The sequence below is a fragment of the Pristis pectinata genome, chromosome 37 (genome assembly GCF_009764475.1).
Source record: "Pristis pectinata isolate sPriPec2 chromosome 37, sPriPec2.1.pri, whole genome shotgun sequence".
In the NCBI taxonomy this organism is placed as follows: domain Eukaryota; kingdom Metazoa; phylum Chordata; class Chondrichthyes; order Rhinopristiformes; family Pristidae; genus Pristis; species Pristis pectinata.
Window position 1 is genome coordinate 12,439,847 of NC_067440.1, and position 13,912 is coordinate 12,453,758.

Here is a 13,912-nt window from a genome sequence, read left to right on the forward strand (position 1 = left end):
TCTGTGGATGAAATACATCAGATAATGTAATCAGATGGACATAGTCCCTGACCCATGCTCTGATGTTATCATTTTAGAAGGTTATGTGTCAACCGGAGCAACTGCTGCTACATACAAGTGACAGCCTCAGAACCAGAGGAGTCAGGCTGACCACAGAGTCTAAGAGCTAAACCCACCTCAGTTTAAAACCCAGCACTTTCACATGGGCCTCGTGGCTATAATTTGGGTTTTCTAAATATTTCTTCTTAGGAGAGGAAAGTCAACTGGATGTGGGGAAGAAAGGGGAAAAGTCAATAGGGATGGCTCAGTTTTAATTTAGAAAGTATGTGATTGGGTGAATTCAGGGCACCTTAAGAACAATCTCATCAAAGTTCATTCTTCTAGTTGAAGGGAAGGAGCTCATCCACATGAGCCACAGCTATCCAGGCTCTGCTACTGATAGAGAAACTTGAGACAAAACTATCACTGCCGTTATCCAGGCAACTGGAGTAAGGAAGGAGCTTCCTATGTGCAGGATAGATAAGCCATGAGCTCCCTAAAGAATAAGGCAGCCCCACCCCTAGGTCCTCCAGCACTTTCCACCAACAATCCAAAGAAGTATCTTCCAGTCCTCTAATGTCCACCTCACACAATCCAAGGTCTCATCCAGGTTCCACAACCTAGCTTGAAACCATCTCGCTTTCCTGTTCTCCACCAGTACAAATACAACCTCTCCACCAACTCAGTCTAACGGCTGTGGAAAGAGCTGCCTCCAGCAAACTGAACACAGCTACAGAAAGAGCTCCACTTAACCGCTAACTTTACTCTGTCTTCAGCTTATATTGTCCTGCCCTGGGAACTTGTGATGGGATGGTACAGAGGCATCTTTATTCTGTATCTAACCTATCTTGTGTACAAACAACTGGAAGTGTGTGATTTCACCAATGGATGTAATAAAGTTCAATAATATGAGACTGATAGTAAAAGCTTGAAGTGTTAATCTCTTTATATACGTCCTGCTTGGAACCTATTTTCAACCCTTTGTTGCATATCCCAACAGGAGCTGCATGCTTCAGGCTGACTCTGAGAAACACCAGCAAACTTGGATCCAAGCCGTACAGTCGAGCATTGCAACTGCGTTTAATGAGAGGCGAGAGGACAATTACTCGGTACAGATGCACTCCTCTTGGGGCCACGTAATATTTCAGTCTCCAAAGCAAACCCCTCCCAAGATACTGATTCTCACTTGGGTACAATCCCACACACACTGACACTCACTGGGGGATAGTGCCACACAGACTGACTCTCATTGGGGTATGGGTCCCACACACACACTGACCCTCACTGGCAGATAATCCCATACACACTCATCCTCACTGGGGGACAGCCCCACACACTCTGACCCTTGTTGGGGTACAGTTCCACAAAATGACTCTTACTGAAGTCAGTTCTCTAGGCACCAATTGCCACTGGCTTACAGTCCCACACATCCTGAATTTCATTGTGATACAGGAACAGTTTCTTACTGGGAATACAGTCCCCCACACATTGACCCTCACTAGAGTTCAGGCTTCAGTTTCTGTGTTCTAATATCTCAAATAATCTTTATAAATTTTTGGACCTGGGAAGTGATTGCCATACATTATTCATACAGCACGGAAACAGCCCCTTTGGCCCAACTCGTCCATACCAACCAAGGTGTCTTCTTGAGCTAGTCGCATTTACCTGCATTTGGCCATATATCCCTCTAAACCTTTCCTATCCCTGTACCTGTTCAGATGTCTTTTAAGATTTGTAATTGTAACCACCTCTACCATTTCCTCTGGCAGCTCATCTCAGAAACGTAGTGTAGAAAAGATAATGATATGCTCATCTAACATTACACAGCTTGACCTTGCTGTGGGGTGACTGAGCAATGATGAGGACAGCAGCCTTAGCTAAATTTTGCACTTCCCTAACACTCACTATCCCCTTACTGCCTTCTCCAAGTCTGGAAGGTCCAAAGATAGAACCTAAGACTGCCCTGAAATGTGGTGTTCTGCACACCCTTAAGCAGGGAAATTGTAGGGCGATTTGATTAGCAGTCACTTCAGAACATAGGGGAGCCTTGCAGGATTGCCCAAGATTGACCAATACTCACCAGAGTTTAGAAGAATGAGAAGTGATCCTATTGATTTGCAAGATTTCAAGGGGATCGACACAATGAACGCCGAGAGACTGTTTCTAATGGACATGGTCTCAGCAGAGGGAGCCATCAGTTATGCCTGATATGAGGAGTAATTTCTTCATTCAGAGGTGGTTGTGACTCTTTGGAACTTAGTCTGCAGATGCTCAGTTGTTCAGTATATTCACTAGGAAATAGAGATTGGGTGGGAGAATGGACTTGAATTGGCCATAATCAGAGGAGGTTAGAGGGGGTGAATGGTCTCATGCTCCTATCTTATTTCTTGCTGAGCTTTAGGCTGTACCCTTTTTGAGCTTTATTTTTTGTATACAGTCTGAGCTAGAGTTGTGAATGTGGGTGTTGGTGATTATTTTTTTCCAGAAGTTGGAGCGTTCGGCAACCATGTCTCCAGGCGTTTTTGATTTCCCCAGTGAAGCAAAACCAGGGAAGGAGAAGGTGCTGGAACAAGTGCAAAGCATTCCTGGCAATGCCCAGTGCTGTGACTGTAATGAGCCATTGCCAGAATGGGCCAGCATCAACCTGGGAATCACTCTCTGTATCGAATGCTCAGGGATCCACAGGTAATGGCAGGTGGCACTGCTAGAGAGCGAGTGCAGCTCAAAAGTGCCCACAAGTCTTTCTTACCAGATGCTGGACTAGTAATCCTTAAGGCCTGGACCAATAAGCTGGAGAGCGAGTTTGATGATCCAATCATGTGTTCAAATCCCATTTCATTAATGGAATAAATCTAGAATTAAAAAGAAAAGCTATTCTCAGTAACAATGGCTGTACAACTACTGGATTGTTGTAAAAACCCGTCCGGTTCACTAACGTCCTTCATGGGGGGAATTTGCCATCCTTACTTTCTCTGGCTAATGTATAACTCCAGGCACATAGCAACGTGTTTGATTTAACTACCCTTTGAAATGGTTCTATTTAGTGGCAGGCAGTAAACTCTGACCTTTTCAATAATACATACATGCCAAAAATGAATTTTAAAAAATCATCCCAAGCTATGTTCTAAATAACATGCGGAAAATTGTTCATAATTAGTCCTACATGGAGATTAGTGTTAGTTAAAATTATAGACGTTGCAACAGTAGAAATAAATCAGCTTTTTGGTTTATCTGTAGCAATGGAAAGTATGAAGTTTAAACCTCCATCTGCTCACTCGAAGGACAGACATAGAGTATCTTTAGCTATCATATGCTGGTAAATCATCAAATACTGCATCAAACCAATTCTACTTTGAAAAAGAACAGCAGAAAGTTAGATCGGTTGTATCTAAGCTAGCTATATTTTCACATAAACCCTCAGAAAATTCTTAAATTACATTAGTCTAAATACTTTGTGGTAATTTGGCATTCCCCTGTAGAATCTGAACCAGCTAAATTGTGTGAATACCATAAAAATCTTAAATGAAAAGACCTTAATAATGATTTCTGTACTGCTATGCCATATTTTTTTCCCTTTTACCTTATACACAATACAGCAAAGAAATGTAGAGGTCTATTCTGTTATTCATTTCTGTCATGGCTGATTTGTTATCTTAACTGCTCCTTGTTGATACCAGAATAATCAATCCCCTTGCATCACCAAAATCCAACAGTCTCTGTTTTCAAGCTTTCAGTTCACCCTCAGCCCTAGAAAACTTCGGGGACAGAAAGCTCCAGACCCCTTCCCCCCACCCCCCCCCCCCCCCACTTTCTGTGTTTCCAGACATCACCCTAAACAGCCCATTTTGAAATTTAAGGATTTGCACTTTTATACTGGAGTCTTAATTCTAATTAACACAAAGATTAGGCTAGTGAACAACCAAGTACAATTGGAAAGACCTCTAACAATTTTGAGGATGTCACAGCATTCATAATATTCACTTAAACTCAAAAATTTCAGTTATTGTCTTAGAGCACCTGCGGTCCATCCGTAAGTACAATCTTCATCTCCCCCTTGCCAATCACTTCAACTCCCCCTCCCACTCCATCACTGATATTAAATTTTTTTTATTTTACTTACAGCGTGGTAACAGGCCCTTCCGGCCCAACGAGTCCACGCCGCCCATTTTAAACCCATATTAACCTACCCGTATGTCTTTAGAACGTGGGAGGAAACCGGAGCACCCGGAGGAAACCCACGCAGACACGGGAGAACGTACAAACTCCTTACAGACAGCGACGGGAATCGAACCCCGATCGCTGGCGCTGTAATAGTGTCGCGCTAACCGCTACGCTACCGTGCCGCAGTCCTCGGGCTCCTCCATTGGCAGGAGAAGTCCAAATGCAAACTGGAGGAACAGCACTTCATTTTCCATCTTGGGACCTTATAACTAATGGTATGAACATCAAATTCTCCCAGTTTAAGTGAACCAAAACCTACCTCCCCCACCCCCAACCCCCCACCATGGCTCTTCTTTTCTTCCCTTTTCTAACCTATTTCTCTTTTTTCTCCCAGTGCCCGATATCGTAACTCACACCAAGTTCTCTTCACTCCTATCCTTGCAATCTCTAAGACTGGCAACAGCAGCCCTTCAATTCTAAATTCTGCTCCTTGTGTTCACATCCCTCTATGGTGTCATCATTTTCTTTCTCTGTAATCTCCAACCCATATAACCTTCTGAGATTTCTGCTCTCTTCCAATTAGTCTTAAACAACCACGACTTTTCTCATTCTTCCATTCAGCTGCCTAGGACCTGGAATTGCATCTAAAACTTTTCCACCTCTCTCTAAGATGTTCCTTAAAATCGACCACCTTCATCACCTGCCCTAATATCTCCTTTTTAGTTCAGTGTTCACTCTTCACTTGATGCTCCTGTGAAGCATCGAGGTTAGATTTTGAAGTTTTAAATGAAGGTCGTCTTTAATTTCATATTTTCCAAATGATTTCTTTTATTGTAATGTCAGAAATTCAGAATGGTGAGAGTAAGTAAAGGGGCTGAGCGCAAGGAATGAACTCCGGAAATCTGAATCTGACTTGGCCCTGAGAGTGAGGATGAAGAATAAGCTCCAGGTCATGGGACACTGGGAGTGTGAGAATTAACTGTTTCTCTTGTGCCTGACAGGAGCCTAGGAGTGCATTTTTCCAAAGTCCGATCACTGACTCTTGATTCCTGGGAACCTGAATTGCTGAAGGTGAGTCTGAGCTCCACCAAGCAAAGGGACATTCTGACATTGAATTTCCCTTTACCTCTCACCGTTTACCTGATCATTCTCTATTTCACTGATTCTCTCCCTTTTTCCCACTTCACCCAAACTCTGCCCTTCTGCCCCATTTCACTCTCCACTCTACCCCTTCTTTCTCTATTTCTTCTCACTCTTATTCTATCTAATACTCCCCACTCTCCCTTTGAATCCTGTCTACCACAGAGTCATACGATTACACAGCACAGAACTGGGCCATTTGGTCCAACTCATCCATGCCCACAAAGGTAACTTCCTGAGCTAATCCCATATGCCTGCATTTGGCCCATATCCCTCTAAACTTTTACAACCCTTACCTCCCTCTCTCTCTTACACCTCCTGCATCTCTCTGCACTGAAATGCTTATCAAAAGTGACAACTTCCACCCAGTGTGACAGGTTTAATGTCACTTAGATCAGATGATGGAAGGATAAAGATCACTGACACCACCCCCAGTATTTGCCTTTACAATCCACCCCAATCTATGGGGCAGGGTCTCCTCAGCTAACCTACTCCCTCCTCTACCTCACTCACAAGGTGCCCTAGAAAATTTGCAGCAAATTATCCAAAACTCGCCAATATGCAGTTACACCTCTCTTCTCCTATCTTCCCTTTCCTTGATATTTGTCTCTTGATTTCCTGTCTGGCCCTATCTCTCTCTCACCTTCTCATCACATTCTCACTTTAGAACATAGAATAGTACATCACAGGAATAGGCCCTTTGGACCACAATGTCAATACTGACCAAGCCAATTTTGACCAAGCCCATCTTCCTGCACAAGGTCTATATCTCTCCACTCCTACCTGTTCATCTACCTGTTTAAATGCCTCTTAAACGCTACTATCGTATCTACTTTCTCCACTTCACCTGGCAGCGCATTCCAGGCACCTACCACTCTCCATATAAAATAAAACTTGCCTTGTAAACCTCCTTTAAACTTCCTCCCTCTCACCTGAAAGCTAAGCTCTCTAGTATTTGAGATTTCCACCCTGGGAAAAAGACTCCTACTATCTGCCCTGACTATACCTCTCATAATTTTATATACTTCGATCATGCCGCCCCCTCAGCCTCCAATACTCCAGAGAAAACATCTCCTTTCTAGCTGATACTATCTAATCCAACATCCTCTTCTGCACCCACTCCAGACCCTCCACATCTTTCCTGTAATGTGGCAACCAGAAATGCATGCAATACTCCAAATGTGGCTGCGACATAACTTCCCTACATTTATGCTCAACACCCCGATACGTATGCCATATGCCTTCTTTACCACCCTATCTACTTGTGTTGACACTTTCAGGGAGCTATGGACTGGCACATATGAACATCAATGCTCCTAACACTTCCTCTTATATTTGACCTCTGGATTACACTCCATCTGGAATTTCTCTGCCCATATCTCCAAATGATCCATATCCTGCTGAATCCTTTGACAACCTTCCTCACTAACCACAAATCTGCCAATTTTTATGTTGTCCGCAAACTTACTAATCAGTCCACCTACATTTTCATCCGAATCATAATATCACAAACAACAGAGGTCCCAGCACTGATATCTGTGGAACACCACTGGTCACAGACCTACAGTCAGAATAACACCCCTCCCCCACTACCCTCTTGTCTTCTATGTCCAAGCTAATTTTTAATCCAATCTACCAAGTCTTTATGGATCCTATGTGTCTTAATCTTCTGGATCAGGCGACCATGAGGGACCTTGTCCATGTATACAACATCCACTGCCCTACCCTCATCAATCATATTTATCTCCTCCTCAAAAATCTCAATCAAGTTTGTAAGACATGATGCCCCCCCACACACACACAAAAAGCCATGCTGACTATCCCTAATTAATACCTATGCTTTTCCAGATGTGAGTAGATCCTATCCCTAAGAATCTTCTGCAATAATTTCCCTGCCACTGATGTAAGGTTCACCAACCTATAGTTTCTCATTATTTCTCTCCTATTCACTCTCATTCCCTTTAATAATGTTCTTGCATTCAGTCCTCCCTTCCTGATCACTGTCTACTTCATTAACTCTCTTCCCCAAATACCATTTATCCCTCCACTTTCCCCTTGTTTTCCCCTTCCTCCTTGCTCTTTCTCCCTCTGCCCTCTATTTCCTCTCACCTCACTATTTCTTCCCACTCTTTCCTCACTCTGTTAGCTCCTTCTCCTGTCCTTTTCCTCCTGACTAGCTCACCACCCCACATCTCTCTCACTCGCTCGCTCACACACACACACACACACACACAAACACACACACACTCCCCCTCCATGAGCTTTATTTTCCCCTCACTCTCTGTAGCCCTCACTTACTCTGCTTGCTGTCTCACCAACAGCTAATGTGTGAGCTGGGGAACTCTAACATTAACCAGATCTACGAAGCTCGAATTGAAGATATGACAGTGAAGAAACCTCACCCTGGATCTCATCGGTAAGGATAATCAAGACAATCTATTAGGGAGCTCCTGTTTAGCTCCAGAAAGTTGAGAAATATCTGTCAAAATGTTCTTTCCCTGCTCCTTCCGCAGGCAGGAGAAGGAAGCCTGGATTCGGGCCAAATATGTGGAAAAGAAATTCATTCAGAAGTTGCCTGAAAGTGCTGTTAGGTTGCATAAAGGCAGCTTAAAACCTAACCAACGCACCAGCACATCAGAAAAACCACCAAAACCAGAAAAACCTCCCAAGCCCTTCATGAAGCCTCGGGGAAAAGGTAAGATTGCAGGTATCTGTGATTTTAAAACTGCAAGAAAAACAACAACTTCATGATCGCTTGAGACTCCTGCATCAGAAAGAACACTTTAAACGCTTTCCATCACATCAGTCAGTCAGTCACGTTTGGCTGTGTTTCATTATCTCAAAACATGTTATCAGGCACCCAAATCTGGGGAGGACCTTCTAGCCCACCTCACTTCCTAGATCTGGAGAGGAGCCTCTGACTCACTCTCAGGATCTGGAGAGGTCCTCCTAGCACCTCTCACACCTGGATCTGGGTGTCTTTCCAGTTGCTGTCTCATATCCTGGATCTGGGGAGATCCCTCATCTTATCTTGCAATGACAAAGATGAAGGTCATTAGGTCCATGCCAGCTCCAAGATAAATAATCTCAATAGACCCATTCTTACTCTCCCACAGACAATATGATGAAGGCCAGAAACATTGATCCTGAGATATAAATTGGCTGCAGGAGACTAATAAGAATCCCTCAAACCTTCTCACGCAGTATCATAGGATCTTCTAGTATTTGCGAGAGCAGATAAGACCTCAGTTTGAAAACTCATTCAAAAGACAATACAGTGCTCCCTCACGACACCCCTTCTGATGGTGTTGCAACCCCTCAGCAATAGCGCAACACTCCCTCAGTATAGCCTCTCTGACAATACAGTGAGCTCTCAGCACTGCATTGGAAACATCAACGTGGATCTTTTATGATCTTGAGTTCAAAATGGGAAATCAACTAGAAACTTTCTGACACAGAGGCAAGAGTACTATACACCAAGCTACAACAAAGGCAAGCTTCTGATCCAGAAAGACATATTTCAGTGTTCTTTCTTTAGTAATGTGGGCCTAGAACAGATGGCTGAACAAAGTGATCTGAGAGTCCAATTATATCCTTCCTGATCTCTTGCATGTTTTATTTGGCGGAATTTATCTCCTCTGAAATTGCTTGAATATGTTCACAGTTTTGAAGGTGCTGAGTTGTGATCTGCAACCTATCCCTGTGGCCCACACACACTTTCTCTTCCCCCTGTTTCCATGTTTGCAGAAATTAATGACAAAGGACCCTCAGCCATCGAGAGCAGTGAAGAGCTGCGAGACCTCCATCCAGGGGCACTGCTTTACCGAGCTGCTGCACTCCAAAATCTACCTGTCATGGCCGATGCCCTGGCACACGGGGCTGATGTCAACTGGGTGAACACAGCGGACGAGAACAAAACTCCACTTATCCAGGCAGTAACACCGGTAAAAGGGAAATCTATTATGTCACAAGCTGCTGCAAATCTGCTCAGTCCAGCTCAACCCTAAGTGTTGCAGAGATCATCTGTCTCTACGGCTTATGCTCCTCACACTAGGTCTCAAGTGCAGCCTGTCTAATTGTGTCCCTGCAAAATGTGGAAATGATGCAGACTTCACCCAACTTTTAACATTCCAAGGCCCAAAAGTTTCCTGGTTGTAAACGACATGATTGAGAAATGATATTTAGCACTATGATTCCAGATGGCAACTTTGAAGGTACTTAAGGAAGAGGGCATTTCATCCCTCGTGTCTCTGGTAGCATGGACCACAAAAAAAAACACCTTGCATTTATAAAGAGCCTTCCAAGTCAGCAGCACATCTTGGCATTTGACGGCTCTTGGAGCATTGTCACTGCTCTGATTAGGGATCTGTGGAGCCACAATGTTTTAGACCCAATTGTATGTCAGTTAAATACTGAGCCAGAAATCTAATACCTGGTGGATTGAGCTTTAGGTTTCTAGTGGCTCAGCTCCAGCCCACATTCATTTACTTGTACCCCTTTTTATATAAGAAGTACAACAGTGTTTGTTTGAGTGTAGTGCTAGTGAGCGTGATTAGCATAGTTGGGAATTGGTGAAATGAAAAGGAGCTGGTGATTCCATTGCGTCTGGGATACCTGACTGAAATGTGTCTGACAGATTGATAACCTTTAAAGATCAGCCTCCTTACTGCTTCCAATACATGAATACGGAACGTGTTCTATGAGAGGTAGATGATCTGCTTGACCAGACTATTGACAACCTGGTGAAGACAGAATCCTACCCCTGGCCTATATTGTCTATAGTCAGAAAATCATTGAAGCTTGAAACAGAGAAGGAGGCTATTTAGGCAGCAGTGACTAACAGGACTGATCGCTCCCTGCAAAAGTCTCCAGTTTCTGTACATCTTTGGAAGCTAATAATTGAACTAACCTTGGATTTATTTTTTTTCCTTTGCTTTTTTCTTTCCCAGGGTTCCTTGGTGGCCTGTGAGTTTCTGCTGCAGAATGGTGCCCAAGTAAACCAGATGGACATCCACAGCCGTGGTCCTCTCCACCATGCCACTATCCATGGACACACTGGGTGAGTAAGCTTGGCACAAAGCATGCCTAATGCTACAAAGTAAACCATGCCCAGTCAGAATCAGAAGTCCCCTCCACTAACACTCTCCTTCGCCTGGCTGAACTTGTCTTCACCCTTAACAACTTTACTTTCGACTCCTCTCACTTTCTACAGACCAAGGGTGTAGCTATGGGCACTCACATGGGCCCCAGCTATGCCTGCCTCTTCGTTGGCTATGTTGAACAGTCTCTATTCCAAGCTTACTCCGGCCCCATTCCTCAACTCTTTCTCCACTATATCGATAACTGCATTAGTGCCACCTCTTGTACCCATGTGGAAATCGACAGTTTCATAAATTTCGCCACTAATTTTCACCCAGCTCTCCAATTCACTTTGACTAACTCTGACACCTCTCTCTCCTTCCTCGATCTTTCTGTCTCCATCTCAGCAGATTCCTTATCCACTGACATCTTCTACAAACCCACTAATGCCCACAGCTACCTTGACTACAGCTCCTCCCACCCTGTGTCTTGCAAGGATGCTATCCATTTTTCTCAATTTCTCTGCATCCGCCTCATCAGAATGATGAGACTTTCCACTCCAGGACATCTGAGATGTCCAACTTCTTTTCTAACCGGGGCTTCCCCCCAACTGTGGTCAAGAGAGCTCGCACACGTATCTCTGCCATTTCCCGCACCTCCGCTCTCACCCCCACCCCTCCCAGACCCAACAGGGGTAGGGTCCCCCTTGTTCTCACATTTCATCCCACCAGCCTACGTACCCAACACATCATTCTCCGCCACTTCCGCCATCTCTAACAGGACCCCACCACCAAGCTTACCTCCCCCTCCCCCTCCCCACCCCTTTCTGCCTTTCGCAGGGACCGGTCTCTCTGTGACTCCCTTGTTCACTCCTCCCACCCACACCCATCCTGCTCCCAACCCGGGAACCTTCCACTGCCCCCACCATAAGTGCAACATCTGCCCCTGGACCACCTCCATCACCTCCATCCAGGGACCCTAACAGTCCTTTCAGGTGAGACAGAGATTCACCTGCATGCATTCAGTGCTCCAAGTATGGCCTCCTCTACATTGGTGAGACCAAATGCAGACTAGGTGACCATTTCGCAGAACACTTGTACTCTGTCCATAACTGCGATCTACATGTCCCCGTTGCCAGTCACTTCAACTCCCCCTCTCACACTATCACTGATATGACAGTGCTCAGCCTCCTCCACTGCCAGAAGAATTCCAAGCACAAACTGGAGGAACAGCACCTCATTTTCCATCTTGGAACCTTGCAGTCTAACGGCATGAATATTGAATTTTCCCACTTTAGGTAATCTTCACCCACCTTCCCCAAAAACACCACCCCCCACCATGCTTCTTCTCTTCCTTTTCCTAACCTTTTACCCATCCCCCAGTAGATCTGCTCTCCCCTCCTCCCCCGCACCTGTCTATCACTATCTCTTACCTGCATCTACCTATCACCACCCTGTGCCCACCCCACCTCCCCTCTTTTGTCCACTTATCACTGCTCTGCTTTTCTCCCCTAATATATTTGGCTTTCCCTTTTCCTATCTTCAGTCCTGAAGAAGGATCATCACCCGAAACGTTGACTGCTTGCTTTTCTCCACGGATGTTGTCTGGCCTGATGAGTTCCTCCAGCATCATTGCGTTTTTCATCACGTTTATTATCACTGACATATGTCTTGAAATTTGTTGTTTTGGGGCAGCAGTACAGTGCAAGACATAAAGACAATGAAGGCAATAAATTACTATAAGTTACAAAAATAAATAAATAGTGCAAAAGAGGAAGAACGAGGTAGTGTTCATGGACTGTTCAGAAATCTGATGGTGGAGGGGAAGAAGCTGTTCCTGAAACATTGAGTGTGGGCCTTCAGGCTCCTGTACCTCCTCCCTGATGGTAGTATCATGAAGATGGCATGTCCTGGGTGGTGAGGGTCCTTAATGATGGATGCTGCTTTCTTAAGGCACCACCTCTTAAAGATGTCCTCAATGGCGGGGAGGGTTATGCCCATGATGGATCTGACTGAGTCTACAACCCTCTGCAGCCTCTTTTGATCCTGCACATTAGTGCCTCCATCCCAGAGCCAAAAGCAAAAATTTGACTGCTAGTTCTTTAATTTACTCAAATAGAATAGCTATTTCTACTTCAGAAGTGATCCATGGTGAAGGACCATAACCTTTCTTGTGTCCAACAGTTTTTGTCCTTTCTTTAAAAACTTATTTACTATGAAGTTTGAATTCTAGGATGAATTCTTTTACAGTACACTCCCAGCAGAGGATCAGCACAAATTAGAAACAGAGAAAAGCTCCTACTGCAGTGTTCCATCAAATTCTCCTTGGGTTTGGTAAACTGCCATGTGAAGAGGAATAGTTGGTGGAAATGGAAATGCAAACAAGGGAGTGAACAAGTATCATCCTTCATTGTATTTTTTATTCATTTTGGGATCTGGACATCACTGGCAAGGCCTGCATTTATTGCACATATCTCATTGTCCTTCTGAAGATAGTAATGAGCCATTTTCTTGAACCACTGTAGTCCTTCTAGTGAAGATACTCCCACAGTTCTACTGAGTGAGGAATTCCAGGATTTAGACCCAGTAACAATGAAGGACTGGTGATATACATCCAAGTCAGGATGGTGTGCGACTTGGATGAGAACTTGTAGGTGGTAGTATTCACATCTGCCTGTTGTCCTTGTCCTTCTTGGTGATAGATAGTCTGAGAAGTGCTGTTGTAGTCTGGGTGATTAGCTGCAGTGCATTTTGTAGATCTTACACAATAGCTGCCACCATGTGCCAATGGTGAAAAGGATGAATGTTTAGGGTGGTGGAAAGGGTGCTAACCCAGAAGGCCACATTGTCCTGGGAGGTACTGAACTTCCCCAGAATTGTTGGCACTGCACTCATCTAGGCAATTTAAAAGTATTCCATCATGCTCTTGATTTTTTCCTTCTATGTCATGGAAAGCCTTGGGAGATTTAGGAGGTAACTCACTCACTGTAGAATAACCAGTCTCTGACCTGCTCTTGTAGCCATGTTATTTATGTGGCTGGCTCAGCTGAGCTTCTGGACAATTGTGACCCCTAAGATATTGATAGTGAGCATGGTATTTGATATGCACAGAGCAAAATTACACAAACGGTAAGGTGAAAATCTGTTTTTTTTTGTTCTACTGATTGACATATAGATATTGGCCTTAAGACACTAACAATGACTCACATGCTTTTTTTGAATATAGTGCCATGGGTCCTTTTATGTTCACAAATCACAGAAAACAGGTCTCAGTTTAATGTCAAGCATCTCCAATGTAGCAACATTCCTTTGACGGTTTATCAGCTCAATGGTACTGCTGTCTCACAGCTCCATTGACCCAGGTTCAATCCTGACATGGCATCCAGTGCTGTCTGTGTAGAGTTTCCATGTTCTCCGTGTGACCACATGGGTTTTCCCTGAAGTGTTCTAGACCCCTCCCACATTTCAAAAATGTGCTTGTTGCAGGTTAATTG

General features: G+C 44.3%; 1 protein-coding gene across 1 annotated transcript in view; it reads left to right on the top strand.

Moving 5' to 3' along the window:
- The window catches only part of LOC127586663 (arf-GAP with coiled-coil, ANK repeat and PH domain-containing protein 2-like), a 64,776-nt gene that overhangs the window by 43,443 nt on the left and 7,421 nt on the right, over positions 1-13,912 (top strand). Inside the window, exons 13-19 of the mRNA XM_052044779.1 lie at positions 1,040-1,148; positions 2,525-2,724; positions 5,202-5,271; positions 7,662-7,756; positions 7,854-8,035; positions 9,088-9,284; positions 10,290-10,399. Of these exons, the coding sequence (XP_051900739.1) occupies positions 1,040-1,148; positions 2,525-2,724; positions 5,202-5,271; positions 7,662-7,756; positions 7,854-8,035; positions 9,088-9,284; positions 10,290-10,399 (963 nt within the window). The remainder of the gene's footprint in view (positions 1-1,039; positions 1,149-2,524; positions 2,725-5,201; positions 5,272-7,661; positions 7,757-7,853; positions 8,036-9,087; positions 9,285-10,289; positions 10,400-13,912) is intronic.